Here is a 14,406-nt window from a genome sequence, read left to right as displayed (position 1 = left end):
GGGGTTCCAAAACTCTCGGAAGTGTACATCTCTGCGGGGTACGTGGGAGAAATTGTCTAATGTTGAATTATATTTATTTTATTATTTATTTATTGCATTTTTATAATAGGCTACTCAGACAAAGCTTTAAAACTCTGCCGGAACTTGTTATATAAACTAGTTAATTTACTTCAATATGTACCAATGAGAACACATGTACACAGAGATGATGACATACTGAGCCCTCATATCCAATTACCATACACTACCGTGTGGTTTCAATTGCCCAGCAACTATCTAGTATTACTTCATGTCCTGTTACTCCAGCACCTGGCTGGCAGCATTCTGGGCCCCCGTCCATCCTTCTATTCTGAGCTTCGACAGTGAATGTCAGCAGATTACTCGTCGAGGTCTGACAGTGAAATCAGAGGTGGATTGAGCGTGGCGGCATACCACTTCAAGGAGCAGCATGAGCTGGTACAGGAGGGTGACGGCAGTGAAGAGGACGACGGGATTGAATATCACCAAAATCCAGGTCGCTGATTGAAGCGTGTGCAGTTACAGCAGGAGCAGTGAGGTTGGAGTGGAGAAGCAGCGAGTGACCATGGAGCTGTGTGATCGGAGCCCAGGAGAGACATGGGCCAAGGGGCAGCATGGGCCAGCCCACACTGTGATATGTGTGCGCACTGGGTCCATGCAGCAGAGCTGGTCTCCAGTCGTCTTGGTTGATCCTTGGACCAAGACCTAGCTCTGTCAAGCCCATGTGGCGGCTGGTGTGCAACGGCCACCACATGTTAAAAAAATCCATGCACAGGCATCTTCCACCCTTCAATATGTCGTTTGAGACCTGGAATATCAGGTCCTTCATTGAAACACCTGTGAACTCATCCCTTTTCGGTGTGGAAGCAAGTAATCCTCGATACGAGAGACCGCCGAAGAAGATTACTCGGCAGTTAATAAGAAGGGTCAATGAGGTAACACCACTCCTCGAAGCAAAAGCCTCTGCCAGACTTTCTTTTCTCTGGCATAAGGCGGGCACCAAGATGCCCTCCCTCACAGTTCGGGTACTCACCATTGGTTCTACACTTAATGAAAAAACAAACTTGCATTAACATAGCATCATTCATGACTTCAGAACATGGTTTTAAGGCTAATGAAGTACTTTTGAGTGTGGTCACTGGTGTAGGAAATGCGGCATCTAATTCGCACATAGCAAGGTCCCACAAACAGAAATGTGATAATGGCCAGATAATCTGTATTTAGTGATATTGGTTGGGGGTGGGAAGAATAACTTCACATTCACACAATTGCCCCGTTGTGGCCTAATTTCATCCGATTCTGAACATGACTTGGGGCAAAAATGAGCCAGTTAGGAGGAAACGGGAACCTTTTATTAAAAAACATATTTTAAAAACAACTCCATGCGCTCCTATTGAAAGCCCTCGAGCGCTATATTCCCGGCCAGAGCAGCGTGAAGCCTGTGCGATTTTTCTTGAAGTCGGGCTCTGTTTGCTCGATTCTTAGCTCCACCATCACTGTACGTTTTTTGCCGTGCATGTTACACTGGATCGGGTTGCTGACGTTGACCTGAAAAGGTATCTTATTCCTGGAAAGATAAAAGAATGAAAAGTGAATCGATAGAAAGAAAATCCCTGGTTATACTTTTTTGGGAGGGGAAGTTAGGGTCAATTTTTTTAGCTCGCAGTGCTATTACATAAGAACATAATAAATAGGAGCAGGATTAGGCCATACGGCCCCTCGAGCCTGCTCCGCCATTCAATACGATCATGGCTGATCATCGACCCCAACTCTACTTTCCCGCCCGATCTCCATATCCCTTGATTTCCCTAGACTCCAAAAATCTATCTATCTCAGCCTTGAATGTATTCAGAGACTCAGCACCCACAGCCCTCTGGGGCAGAGAATTCCAAAGATTCACAACCCTCTGAGTGAAGAAATTTCTCCTCATCTCTGTCTTAAATGGCCGACCTCTTATCCTGAGACTGTGCCCCCTAGTTCTAGACACTCCAATCAGGGGAAACATCTCAGCATCTACCCTGTCAATCCCCTTCAGAATCTTGTATGTTTCAATGAGATCACCTCATTCTTCTAAACTCCAGCCCATTCTACACAATCTCTCATCACAAGACAGCCTCACATCCCAGGAATCAATCTAGTGAACCTTCATTGCACCGCCTCCAAGGCAAGTGTATCTTCCTTAGATAAGGAGACCAAAACAGTCCAGGTGTGGTATCACTAAGGCCCTGTACAATTGTAGCAAGACTTCCTGGAGCCGAAATTGCCTCCCGCCCGAAACGGGGTGCTCCCACCCCACATTGAGTGTTTTCACCGCCGTGGTGCTTGAGATTGCCTCTTGAGCGAAATTCCACTTTGTTTTTTTTTTACTTACATCCGGAGGTCGCTCTTAATGGGGGCGGTGAGTACACTAGAGGGGTGGATATGCAGCGGTGGCAACACCTGAGGGGCGGAAGTTGGGGGGGGGGGTGCGGAGTGACCACCGCGATGACGTCAGCACGGGGCTGCGTCACCATGCCTCTCCCCTTCACTTAAAGGGGAGAGCCTTCGGAATTTTAAAACTTTGGGCCATCAGGGAAGGTTTCGGCCGGGCCAGCGGCCTGGCACCCAAGAGGGGGTGCCAGGCTGCCTGTTGGTGGCTCAGCCGAACCCGGGGGCTTAATTGTTGGCCCCTTTAAGGGAAGCCACACCGCCATTGAAGAAGGCCTCAGCCTCAGTGGACTAGCAGGGGAAAGCTTGTTTTGGCACCGCTGGGTGGGCCGAAGATTTTCAGAGCGGAATTTCAGCATTGGGGGGTAGGGTAGGTCGGCGGTGCGCATGGTGATGATGCACTTAAGACGGATCGGCAGCAGCGGAGCGCTATGGGGGAGATCAGGGCACCGCCTGCAAAACTCGGAAGGGCAATAGAGCTATCAGCGATCATTCTACCAAAAGTCGGCGGCATTCGGCCCATTATGCCTGTGCTGGGTCTTTGCTAGAGCTATCCAATTAGTCCCACTCACCTGTTCTATCCCCATAGCCCTGTAAATATTTTCCATTCAAGTATTTATCCAATTGCCTTCTAAAAATAATACTATTGAATCTGCCTCCACCACCCTTTCAGACCTTTTCACCCATTCCAGATCAAAATTTGCTGTGTTTTTAAAAAAAAAATGTTGGTTCTGGTTCTTTTGCCAATCACCTTAAATCTGTGTCCTCTGGTTGCCGACCTGTCTGCCACTGGAAACAGTTTTTGCTTATTTACTCTATCAAAAACCTTTCATGATTCTGAACACTTCTATCAAATCTCCTCTAAGGAGAACAATCCCAGTTTCTCCAGTCTCTCCACATAACTGAAGTCCCTCACCCCTGGTACCATTCTGGTAAATCACGGCTGCACCCTCTCTATGGCCTTGATATCCTTCCTAAAGTGTGGTGCCCAGAATTGGATGCAATATTCCAGCTGAGGCCTAACCAGTGTTTTATAAAGGTTTAGCATAACATCCTTGTTTTTGTACTCTACGCCACTATTAACAAAGCCAAGGATCCCATATGCTTTTTAACACCCTTCTCAACTTGTCCTGCCACGTTCAAAGATTTAGTACATACTCCCTTAGGTCTCTCTCTCTTCCTGCATCCCCTTTAAAATTGTACCATTTAATTTATATTGCCTTGCCTCATTTTTCCTACCAAAATGAATCACTCTATACTTTCTCCTCATTGTTTACTATATTTAAATTTAGTGTCATCTGCAAACTTTGAAATGAGGCCCTGTTAAATCCAAGTCCAGGTCATTAATATGTATCAAAAAGAGCAGTGGTCCTAATAATGACCCCTGGGGAAAACCAATGTGTACTTCCCTCCAGTCTGGAAATGCAACCGTTCACCACCACTCTCAGCTTTCTGACCCTTAGCCAATTACGTATCCGCACTATCACTGTCCCTTTAATCAATGGGATTTAATCTTGCTAACATTATGTGGTACTTTGACAAACACCTTTTGAAAGTCAATTTACACAACATCAACTTCACTACCCTCATCATAGAATCTTAGAAGTTTACAGCATGGAAGGAGGCCATTTCGGCCCATCGTGTCTGCGCTAGCCAATAAGAGGCTATCCATCCTAATACCACTTTCCAGCTTTAGGTCCCTGCAGGTTACGGCACTTCAAGTGCACATCCAAGTATTTTTTAAATGTGGTGAAGGTTTCTGCCTCTACCACCCTTTCAGGCAGTGAGTTCCAGATCCCCATAACCCTCTGCATAAAGAAATATTCCCTCAACTCCCCTCTAAACCTTCGACCAAAAATCTTTAAATTTATGCCCTCTGGTTGTTGACCACTCTGCTAAGGGAAATAGGCCCTTTCTATCCACTATATCTAGGTCCCTCATATTTTCATACACCTTAATGATGTCTTCCCTCATCCTTCTCTGATTCAAGGAAAATAAACCCAGCCTATCCAATCTGTCCTCCTAGCTAAGATTCTCCATTCCCGACAACATCCTTGTACCCTCCTCTGTACCCTCTCCAGTGCAATAATAAAGGCAAGCATTCCGTATGCCTTCTTAACCACCTTATCCACCTCGCCTGCTATCTTTAGGGAACTCCCAGGTCCCTTTGTTCCTCTACACTTCTCAATGTCCTACCATTTAATGTGTATTCCCTTTTATTGTTAGCCCTCCCTAAATGCATTACCCCACACTTCTTTGGATTAAATTCCATTTGCCACTGTTCTGCCCACCCAGCCAGTTGATTGATATCTTCCTGCAGTCTACAGCTTTCTTCTTCATTATCAACCACACAGCCTATTTTTGTGTCATCTGGAAACTTCTTAATCATACCCACTATATTCAAGTCTAGATCATTGATGTATACCACAAAAAGCAAGGCACCTAGCACTGAGCCCTGCAGAACCCCATTGGAAACATCCTTCCAGTCACAAAAACATCCATCAACTATTACCCTTTGCTTCCTGCCTATGAGCCAATTTTAGATCCAACTTGCCACTTTGCCTTGGATCCCAAGGGCTTTTACTTTTGTGACCAGTCTGCCATGTGGGACCTTATCAAAAGCTTTGCTAAAATCCATATACACTACATCATATGCAGTGCCCTCATCAACCCTCCTGGTTACCCCCTTAAAATTCAATCAAGTTAGTCATACATGACCTACCCTTAACAAATCCGTGCTGACTGTCCCTGATTAACCCGTTTCTTTCTAATTGTAGATATATCCTGTCCTTCAGGAATTTTTCCAATAATTTTCACACAACTGAGATTAGGCTGACTGGCCTGTAATTACTCAGTCTATCCTTTTCTCCCTTCTTAAACAAAGGTACCACATTAACAGTCGCCCAGGCCTTTGGCACCACAACTGAAGCTGCTAAATCCCTTAATACCTCCAAAGAAATATAAGAAATAGGAACAGGAGTAGGCCATTTGGCCCATTGAGCCTGCTCTGCCATTCAATAAGATCATGGCTGATCTGATCATTGACTCAGCTCCACTTCCCTGCCCGCTCCCCATAACCCATTACTCCCTTCTCACTCAAATCTGTCTACCTCCGCCTTAAATATATTCAATGACCCAGCCTCCACAGCTTTAGAGTGCAGAGATTTCCATAGATTTACAATTGTCTGAGAAGAAATTTCTCCTAATCTCAGTTTCAAATAGGCGGCCCCTTATTCTAAGACTATGTCCCCTGCAATGTCTTTGCGTTTGTGAAAACAAACGCAAAGTATTCACTAAGAACCATACCCACATCTTCCAGCTCTACACACAGATTACCCTCATTGTCTCTAATAGGCCCTACCCTTTCTTTAGTTATCCTCTTGCTCTTAATATATTTATAAAACATCTTTGGGTTTTCTTTGGTATTACTTGCCAAGAATTTTTCATGCTCTCTCTTTGCTTTCCTAATATCCCTTTTGATATCACCCCTGGACTGTCTATACTCTGAGAGATTCTGCAGTATTTAGCCCTCGGTATCTGTCATAAGCTTCCTTTTTTTTCTTGATCCTACCCTGTATGTCCCTAAACATCCAGGGGGCTCTAGATTTGTTAGTCCCACCCTTTTTCTTTAAGGGTACATATTTGGCCTGAACCCTGCGGGTCTCCTCCTTGAATACCTCCCACTGCTCTGACACTGATTTACCTTCAGGTGGCTGTTTCAGCTAAATCACCTCTCAGCTTAGCAAAGTTGGCTTTTCCCCAATTTAGAACTTTTATTCCTGATTTAACCTTGTCCTTTTCCATAACTACCTTAAATCTAACATAATTATGGCCACGAGCACCTAAATGCTCTCCCACTGTTACCCCTTCCACCTGCCCAGCTTCATTCCCGAAAACTAAATCCAGAACCACCCTCTCCCGTGTTGGGCTTGCTACATGCTGGCTAAAAAAGTCCTCTTGAATGCATTTTAGGAATTCCGCACCCTCTATACCCTTCACACTATTGTTGTCCCAGTTAATATTAGGATAGTTGAAATCCCCTACTATTACTGTCCTCTGGTTTTTGCACTTCTCATAAATGTGCCTACATATTTGCTCTTCTATCTCCCTCTCACTGTTTGGGGGTCTATAGTACACATCCAGCAGTGTGATCACCCCTTTTTTGTTTTTCAGTTCGACCCATATGGCCTCATTTGATGATCTCTAACATATCATCTCTCCTCACAGCTGTAATAGTTTCTTTAATCAATACTGTGACCCCCTTCCCTTTTTACCCCCCTCTCTATCTCGTCTGAAAATCCTGTAACCAGGAATGTTAAGCTACCTGCTCCTCTTTTAGCTATGTCTCTAATAGCTATAATATCATACGTCCAAGTGTCTACATGTGCTCTCAGCTCATCTGCCTTATTCACTATACTCCTTGCATTGAAGTATATACCATTTAGTATAGCCAGACCTCCTTGTTGCCTACTTTCAAGCCCTTGTTTCCTCTGTCTTTCAAATTCACTTTCTACATTTTTGCTTTCCAATTCCAGCTTTATTCCCCTCCCTACGGAATCTATTCCCGGGTTCCCATCCTCCTGCCAAGCTAGTTTAAACCCTCTCCAACAGCATTACCAACACCCCCCCCGCCCCCCCAGCCCCGCCCCGGTGAGGATATCGGTCCCGGCTCTGTTGAGGTGCAACCTGTCCGGCTTGTACAGGTACCACCTTCCCCAGAAGCGGTCCCAATGCCTCAGAAATCTAAAGCCCTCCCTCCTGCCACACATTCATCTGCTCTATCCTCCTATTTCTGTACTCATCAACCCTCTCCCTTGCTTTATGGAAGAACCCGATCAAGTTAGTCAAGCACGAGTTGGCTTTAACAAATCCATGCTGACTTTCCTTTATTAGCCCATACTTTTCCAAATGACAATTAATTTTGTCCCGAATTATTGTCTCTAAAAGTTTCCCCGCCACCAATGTTAGGCTTACTGGCCTGTAATTGTAGGGTTTATTCCTTTTCCCTTTTTTAAAAAAAGGGTGTAATATTTGCAAGCCTCCAGTCCCCTGGCAACGCCTCCATATCTAAGTTGAATTGGAAGATTGTGACCAGAGCCTCTGCAGCTTCAAGATACAAGATTCAATGCAAGAGATTTAGAACAGAGGGCAAGCGAAACTTCTTCACACACACAGTTGCGAGACTGTGGATTTCATTTCCAGGGTTAATGGTTGAGGCAGAAACTATGCCAAAATTCAAGATAAGATTGGATAGTTGATGAAAGGAAAGGGGATTAAGGGATATTGGAACAGCGTAGGTAAATGTGATTAAAACTATTTGCTCACGTGGAGAGTAAACATCGACACTGACTGACTGGGCCAAATGGCCTGCTTCCGTGTTGTAACTTTTATGTGTTTCTGTGTTCAGTTCTAGTCACCAAGATACAAGGGAAATATCCAAGTCCTGGGATTGGCATACAGAAGGTTCATTAGGCAGATCCCAAATCTTGAAGGACTGAGCAATGAGAAACGGTTAGAAAAACTCTCCAGCCTTTAAAGGAGACAAAAGGAAGGCGGCTTTAGAGAGGATGTAAGATACTAAGTGGAATAGAAAAGGTTAATACAGAGCACTACTTCAAGTCAGACCATGAATCTGGGACAAAGGGACATAGGTACAAACTGGTAAAAGGAATGTTCAGCACTTCACACAGACAAAGGGGTCGATTTACATTGACTTCGTCTGATGTTAATGGGGCTATAATGCCCTCAAAATGGGGTCAGTAGACTTCTCATTCTGTTAACATTGGCGATATGGCCGGTTCCATTTTGAAAGGGGCCTACTGTGGCTTTTCAAAGAGACTGCAGTTTTCATTATATAGTCCCCCTTTTAATATGGAAATCAGGGTCCTCTGAGTGCTCCTCTGTGGCTCACAAAAATAATCTGGGCCTCTGCCATTCTGGGACCTTTACCCTTCGCGATGACGACCCTTCCCTACAACTTGCGTTGCTGGCGGCCATGGCCCTGGCTTCAACCTGGTGAGCCACACCGAAGACATCTGTTTGGTGCCCTGCAGCTCGACTGCCCGATTTAAAGGAGGCCGGGGCTGCAAATTCACGGGAGCTCTTCGGTGTTGGTACGGGCAGCTGATCGTGCGTGCACGTCAGTCAGTAGGTTGCCCAAAAGTCAAAACCGACCCCAGAGTGACTAATAGTTGGACCGAACTCCAGGTAGGGGAATGGGGCCAAAAACTCTGAAGTAATTCAAGAGTCTGCTAAATGCCATTTTGGAGGGGGATCATAGGTGTGTACAGAAGAAGGATGAACTAGATGGGCTGGATGATCTCCATCATCTCTACATATCTCTATGAAATCTGAATTTAAAATAAAATCAGCAGCCGATAGGAACAGCAACAGAGAAAGAGTCAAAGACCTGATTTTTCTTTTCTATATTGTGCTCAGAGAATGGGCTCATTCAGACATTTGCAGGATCTCTTGATCAAATTATCCACTAGGTTCACCCAGGGCCGCCTTCACACAAAAGGAGTGCTGTGGCATTCTGACTCTTCTGCCACGGTGCACCAAGCTTCTCCTGTTGGTCTCAAAAAAAGATTTTTCTTCTGTGTGTTCATACTCAGACACGATAGGATCCTACTGCCACGGACAATTCTTGTATTCAACAAGACTCTGGTCTCTCAAGGAGTTTTGGTTAATGCATCATTACAGAATGTGTCCCAAGGTTCATAGCCTGGCTGGGTCTTTGCCTGGCTACACAAGCAAAAATCAACATTAAAGACATTGGATAGACAATGGGCCCCTGTGTCAGTTTTAGTCGCTATTTATATTTATTGAGTTCTAAATTGTAAGCATTATCTCACAAGAGAAACTCCCCAAGTTTCTTTCCTCTTCTCTTGGAGGCATCGTGTCTTGCTGGGGTATGGTTCCACTCGCACTGTTTCAAATAAGCTAACAATCACCGCAACAGTCTTCTGGGTGGGTGGATGGGTGGGGGGTGGTGTTCAGTTAGTGCACCAGTGTTTGCTGATGAGGATCAGCTCAGACCAGGCCTCTCTATGCAAGGCCACTGGCAAATACACCAGAACAGATATTCCTCTCTACACCACTCCCAGTCCTAAAGACAGGGATTGTGAGAACAATAGGGGCCACAATCAAGAAGCAATTCTTTGCACAAAGCATGGTGTAAATTTAAAACTCTCTCCCCGCCAAATTGAAATTTCTGGCTTGTATTCCCTGGAGTTTAGAAGATTGAGAGGTGATCTAATCGAGGTGTTTAAAATGATAAAGGAATTCGATAAGGTAGATACAGAGAAACTATTTCCTCTAGTGGGGGAAACCAGCACAAGGCATCCTCAAGATGTCCCAGCCAATTCACTACCAGTGTGGCTACGATAGTCTACTGTACGTTATAGGGTAAGCAATCAAGCAAGTTGTGAGTTCAGATCCCATCATGATAAATGATAAAATGTTATAAATCTGGTCATTTCAAAACCAGCATCAGAAAATGACTATGAAAGCAGGTGGATTGCTGTAAAAAACAAATTGGATCACTAATGCTCTTCAGGTAAGTCAACCTGTTGCCTCCTTACCAGGTCTGACCTGTATGTGACTCCAGTCTTATACTATATGGTTGACTGTTAATACTCTTGGGGCAACAAGGAACATGACAGTGTTTCCCTACACCCAAGAACCAATAAAATAAAGAAAGAGTCACTGTTGTAATGCAGGATGCAGTTAGTGCACAGCAAGATCCCACAAAAAAAATCTGATTTTATTTTGGTGGTGTTGGTTGAGGGAAGAATGTAGGCCAGGACAGCTCTCTGTTTAAAAATAAAATGCCATAGGGCATATGACCTTAACCAACAGGCAGATAGAGCCTTGGTTCAATGTCTCATCTGAAAGATGGATTCTCTAGCAACCCAATACTCCCTTAATGCTGCACTGAAGTATCAGCCTAGGTTACATGCTCAAGTAGGTACTGGGACTTGAACCTTCGAACTCAGATGCAAGAGTGTTGCCAACTAAGCCAAGCAGGGATAATGCAAAATTTGATGATCTAGGGGGAGAAATTCGCCTTGTGCCAAAACGGGCAGCAAGTCAGTGGACCGATTGTTCCGTGTCCTGTTCTGTGCCTGGAGTTCAGCCTCTGAATGTGTGCAGATGCAGGCATCGTCCACATACTGCAGCTCAATGACAGAGGTTGGGGTGACCTTGGACCTGGCCTGGAGACGGCGCAGTTTGAACAGCTTCCCACTGGTTCTGTAGTTTAGTTCCACTCCAGTTTGTTGATTGTGAGGTGGAGCATGGTGGCGAGGAAGATTGAGAAGAGGGTTGGAGAGATAACGCAGCCCTGTTTGACCCCGGTCCAGACGTGAATTGGGTCTGTAATGGATCCGTTGGTAAGGATCACAGCCTGCATGTCATCGTGAAGCAGGCGAAGAATGTTAAAAAACTTTTGGGGGCATCCAAAACAGAAGAGGACGCTCTATAGACCCTCACGGTTGACAGCGTCAAAAGCCTTTGTAAGATCAAAAAAGGTCATGTATAAGGACTGGCGCTGCTCTCTGCATTTTTCCTGCAACTTACGTTTAACATCCGTAAGACAAAGGTCCTCCACCAGCCTGTCACCGCCGCTCAGAACTGCCCTCCAATCATAAGGATCCACGCACGGCCCTGGACAACGTGGACCATTTCCCATATCTCGGGAGCCTCTTATCAACAAAGGCAGACATTGATGCGGAGATTCAACATTGCCTCCAGTGCACCAGTGCAGTCTTCGGCTGTCTGAGGAAAAGAGTGTTTGAAGACCAGGCCCTCAAATCTACCACCAAGCTCATGGTCTACAGGGCTGTAGTAATAGCCACCCTCCTGTATGGATCTGAGGCATGGACGGTGTATAGAAGGCACCTCAGGTCGCTGGAGATATATCACCAATGATATCGCCGCAAGATCCTGAAAATCCCCTGGGAGGACAGGCGCACCAACATCAGTGTCCTCGTTCAGGCTAACATCCCCAGTATTGAAGCACTGACCACACTTGATCAGCTTCACTGGGCAGGCCACATAGTTCGCATGTGAGATACGAGAGTCCCGAAGCAAATGCTTTATGTGGAGCTCCTTCATGGTAAATGAGCCAAAGGAGGACAGCGGAAACGTTATAAGGACACCCTCAAAACCTCCCTGGTAAAGTGCGACATCACCACTGACACCTGGGAGACCCTGGCCGCAGACCGCCCGAGGTGGAGAAAGTACACCCGGGAGGGCGTTGAGCTCTTAGAGTCCCAACGCAAAGAGCATGAAGAGGCCAAGCGCAGGCAGCGGAAGGAGCGCACGGGAACCAGCCTCACCGACCCCTTCCCTCGACGAATATCTGTCCCACCTGTAACAGGGTCTGTGGCTCTCATATCGGACTGTTCAGCCATCAAAGAACTCACTTTGGGAGTGGAAGCAAGTCTTCCTCGATACCGAGGGACTGCCTATGATCTCTGTGCCGGACTTGGGCCCAAGCCATCAGGCCACATTGGAATAGAAGCAGCAAGCCAGGGCGCCAAAAGGGCGCCGCAATAAAGCTCGCTGGTTGTGGACTGACTGATTCTGGCTGGTGCCGAAGCCAAGTTGAAATTGAGGAGGGTGAGCTTGGCCTAGTAGCGGCTCGATGTGTGGAGCCAGGACAAGCACACCCGCGTGTGTGAAGCACCTTTAAAAACGTGACATAAATGTCAGTTGTTGTAGTTTGTTGTTGCTGGTGACCTAAGCTGTCACCGAGGCTTTGCAGTAATGACCCCCTGCCTCCCTATATTAATGGTCAATGTGATCTCCTGGACTGGTTTCAAATGAGTGAGGAGGTCGGAGAGAAATTTTCCAGAGTTTTTTTCCCCCTAATTGAGTTGGGTTTTTATTTGGTTCTTTTCCCTCACCAAGGAGATGACATGGGTGGGGGCGGGGAGCGGGAGGAGAGTGTGGTGGGTTGGATGTCTTGTCAAGACACTCCGGGCACCAGGAATATAGCGGACCAACTGGTCATTTCCTGCCCGTCATACTCGAAAAAAATCTCTTACTCAGCCTAACTCGCTGAAATCTTCCACATGATGGTAAAAGTGGAATTTTAATATTTGGAACATGTAGGGGAAGGAGACTATGGTTTGAGAAACTGGAGCGAGTGAGGAGTAGAGACTGTGGCGCAATATCATCTACACACAAGCTGTTGGCCGAGAGAAGCATCCCTTTAAACCCTCTCTGTATGTCTCTTTCGAAACAAGTCCATTACTTCAGCTTTTTAAATGAGCTTACCTCTGTTGCCTAGCAACCGTTGCCTAGGTGCGGAGAAAGGAGACAACCTCGGCCCCGACAGACTGCTGATGTTAAAAAAAGTGCAGCCATCTGCGAGAGACCCAGAAGTGGAATCATTCCCTTTAAACTGAGAGAAGGATAGGATTTGGACAATCTTATTCCCACCCCTTGCTGTTCCTGTTGCTTTATTCTCGTCCGCTTTTCTGAAGGTGTTGATCCCTGTAGAGGCACAGCTCCAGCGTGAGCCTGGAAAGTGAGTGTCGGCAGGCAGCTCAACCACAGGGGGCATCGCATATGAACGGACGTACGAAAAAGACAGACAGTAAAGACCAGATATCCTATTTAACCATTTTGAAACAAGGCAGCACAATGTCCAGTGCTCCCCACTCACCAGCAGCTATGTAATATAGAAACATAGAAACATAGAAAATAGGTGCAGGAGTAGGCCATTCGGCCCTTCGAGCCTGCACCGCCATTCAATGAGTTCATGGCTGAACATTCAACTTCAGTACCCCATTCCTGCTTTCTCGCCATACCCCTTGATCCCCCTAGTAGTAAGGACCTCATCTAACTCCTTTTTGAATATATTTAGTGAATTGGCCTCAACAACTTTCTGTGGTAGAGAATTCCACAGGTTCACCACTCTCTGGGTGAAGAAGTTCCTCCACATCTTGGTCCTAAATGGCTTACCCCTTATCCTTAGACTGTGACCTCTGGTTCTGGACTTCCCCAACATTGGGAACATTCTTCCTGCATCTAACCTGTCTAACCCCGTCAGAATTTTAAATGTTTCTATGAGGTCCCCTCTCATTCTTCTGAACTCCAGTGAATACAAGCCCAGTTGATCCAGTCTTTCTTGATAGGTCAGTCCCGCCATCCCGGGAATCAGTCTGGTGAACCTTCGCTGCACTCCCTCAATAGCAAGAATGTCCTTCCTCAGGTTAGGAAACCAAAACTGTACACAATACTCCAGGTGTGGCCTCACCAATGCCCTGTACAACTGTAGCAACACCTCCCTGCCCCTGTACTCAAATCCCCTTGCTATGAAGGCCAACATGCCATTTGCTTTCTTAACCGCTTGCTGCACCTGCATGCCAACCTTCAATGACTGATGTACCACGACACCCAGGTCTCTTTGCACCTCCCCTTTTCCTAATCTGTCACCATTCAGATAATAGTCTGTCTCTCTGTTTTTACCACCAAAGTGGATAACCTCACATTTATCCACATTATACTTCATCTGCCATGCATTTGCCCACTCACCTAACCTATCCAAGTCGCTCTGCAGCCTCACAGCATCCTCCTCGCAGCTCACACTGCCACCCAACTTAGTGTCATCTGCAAATTTGGAGATACTACATTTAATCCCCTCATCTAAATCATTAATGTACAGTGTAAACAGCTGGGGCCCCAGCACAGAACCTTGCGGTACCCCACTAGTCACTGCCTGCCATTCTGAAAAGTACCCATTTACTCCTACTCTTTGCTTCCTGTCTGACAACCAGTTCTCAATCTATGTCAGCACACTACTCCCAATCCCATGTGCTCTAACTTTGCACATCAATCTCTTGTGTGGGACCTTGTCGAACGCCTTCTGAAAGTCCAAATATACCACATCAACTGGTTCTCCCTTGTCCACTCTACTGGAAACATCCTCAAAAAATTCCAGAAGATTTA

At 46.0% G+C, this 14,406-nt stretch overlaps 1 protein-coding gene across 1 annotated transcript in view; it reads right to left on the bottom strand.

Moving 5' to 3' along the window:
- Window positions 1-1,402: 1,402 nt before the first annotated feature.
- Window positions 1,403-14,406, bottom strand: part of LOC139276891 (unconventional myosin-Id-like) — a 168,311-nt gene continuing 155,307 nt past the window's right edge. Inside the window, exon 22 of the mRNA XM_070894890.1 lies at window positions 1,403-1,585. Within this exon, the coding sequence (XP_070750991.1) occupies window positions 1,429-1,585 (157 nt within the window). The 3' untranslated portion in view covers window positions 1,403-1,428. The remainder of the gene's footprint in view (window positions 1,586-14,406) is intronic.

Source organism: Pristiophorus japonicus, chromosome 1 (assembly GCF_044704955.1).
Source record: "Pristiophorus japonicus isolate sPriJap1 chromosome 1, sPriJap1.hap1, whole genome shotgun sequence".
NCBI lineage: Eukaryota > Metazoa > Chordata > Chondrichthyes > Pristiophoridae > Pristiophorus > Pristiophorus japonicus.
Note: the sequence above shows the minus strand (reverse complement) of the source record. Positions and strands in the feature narration are given on the sequence as shown.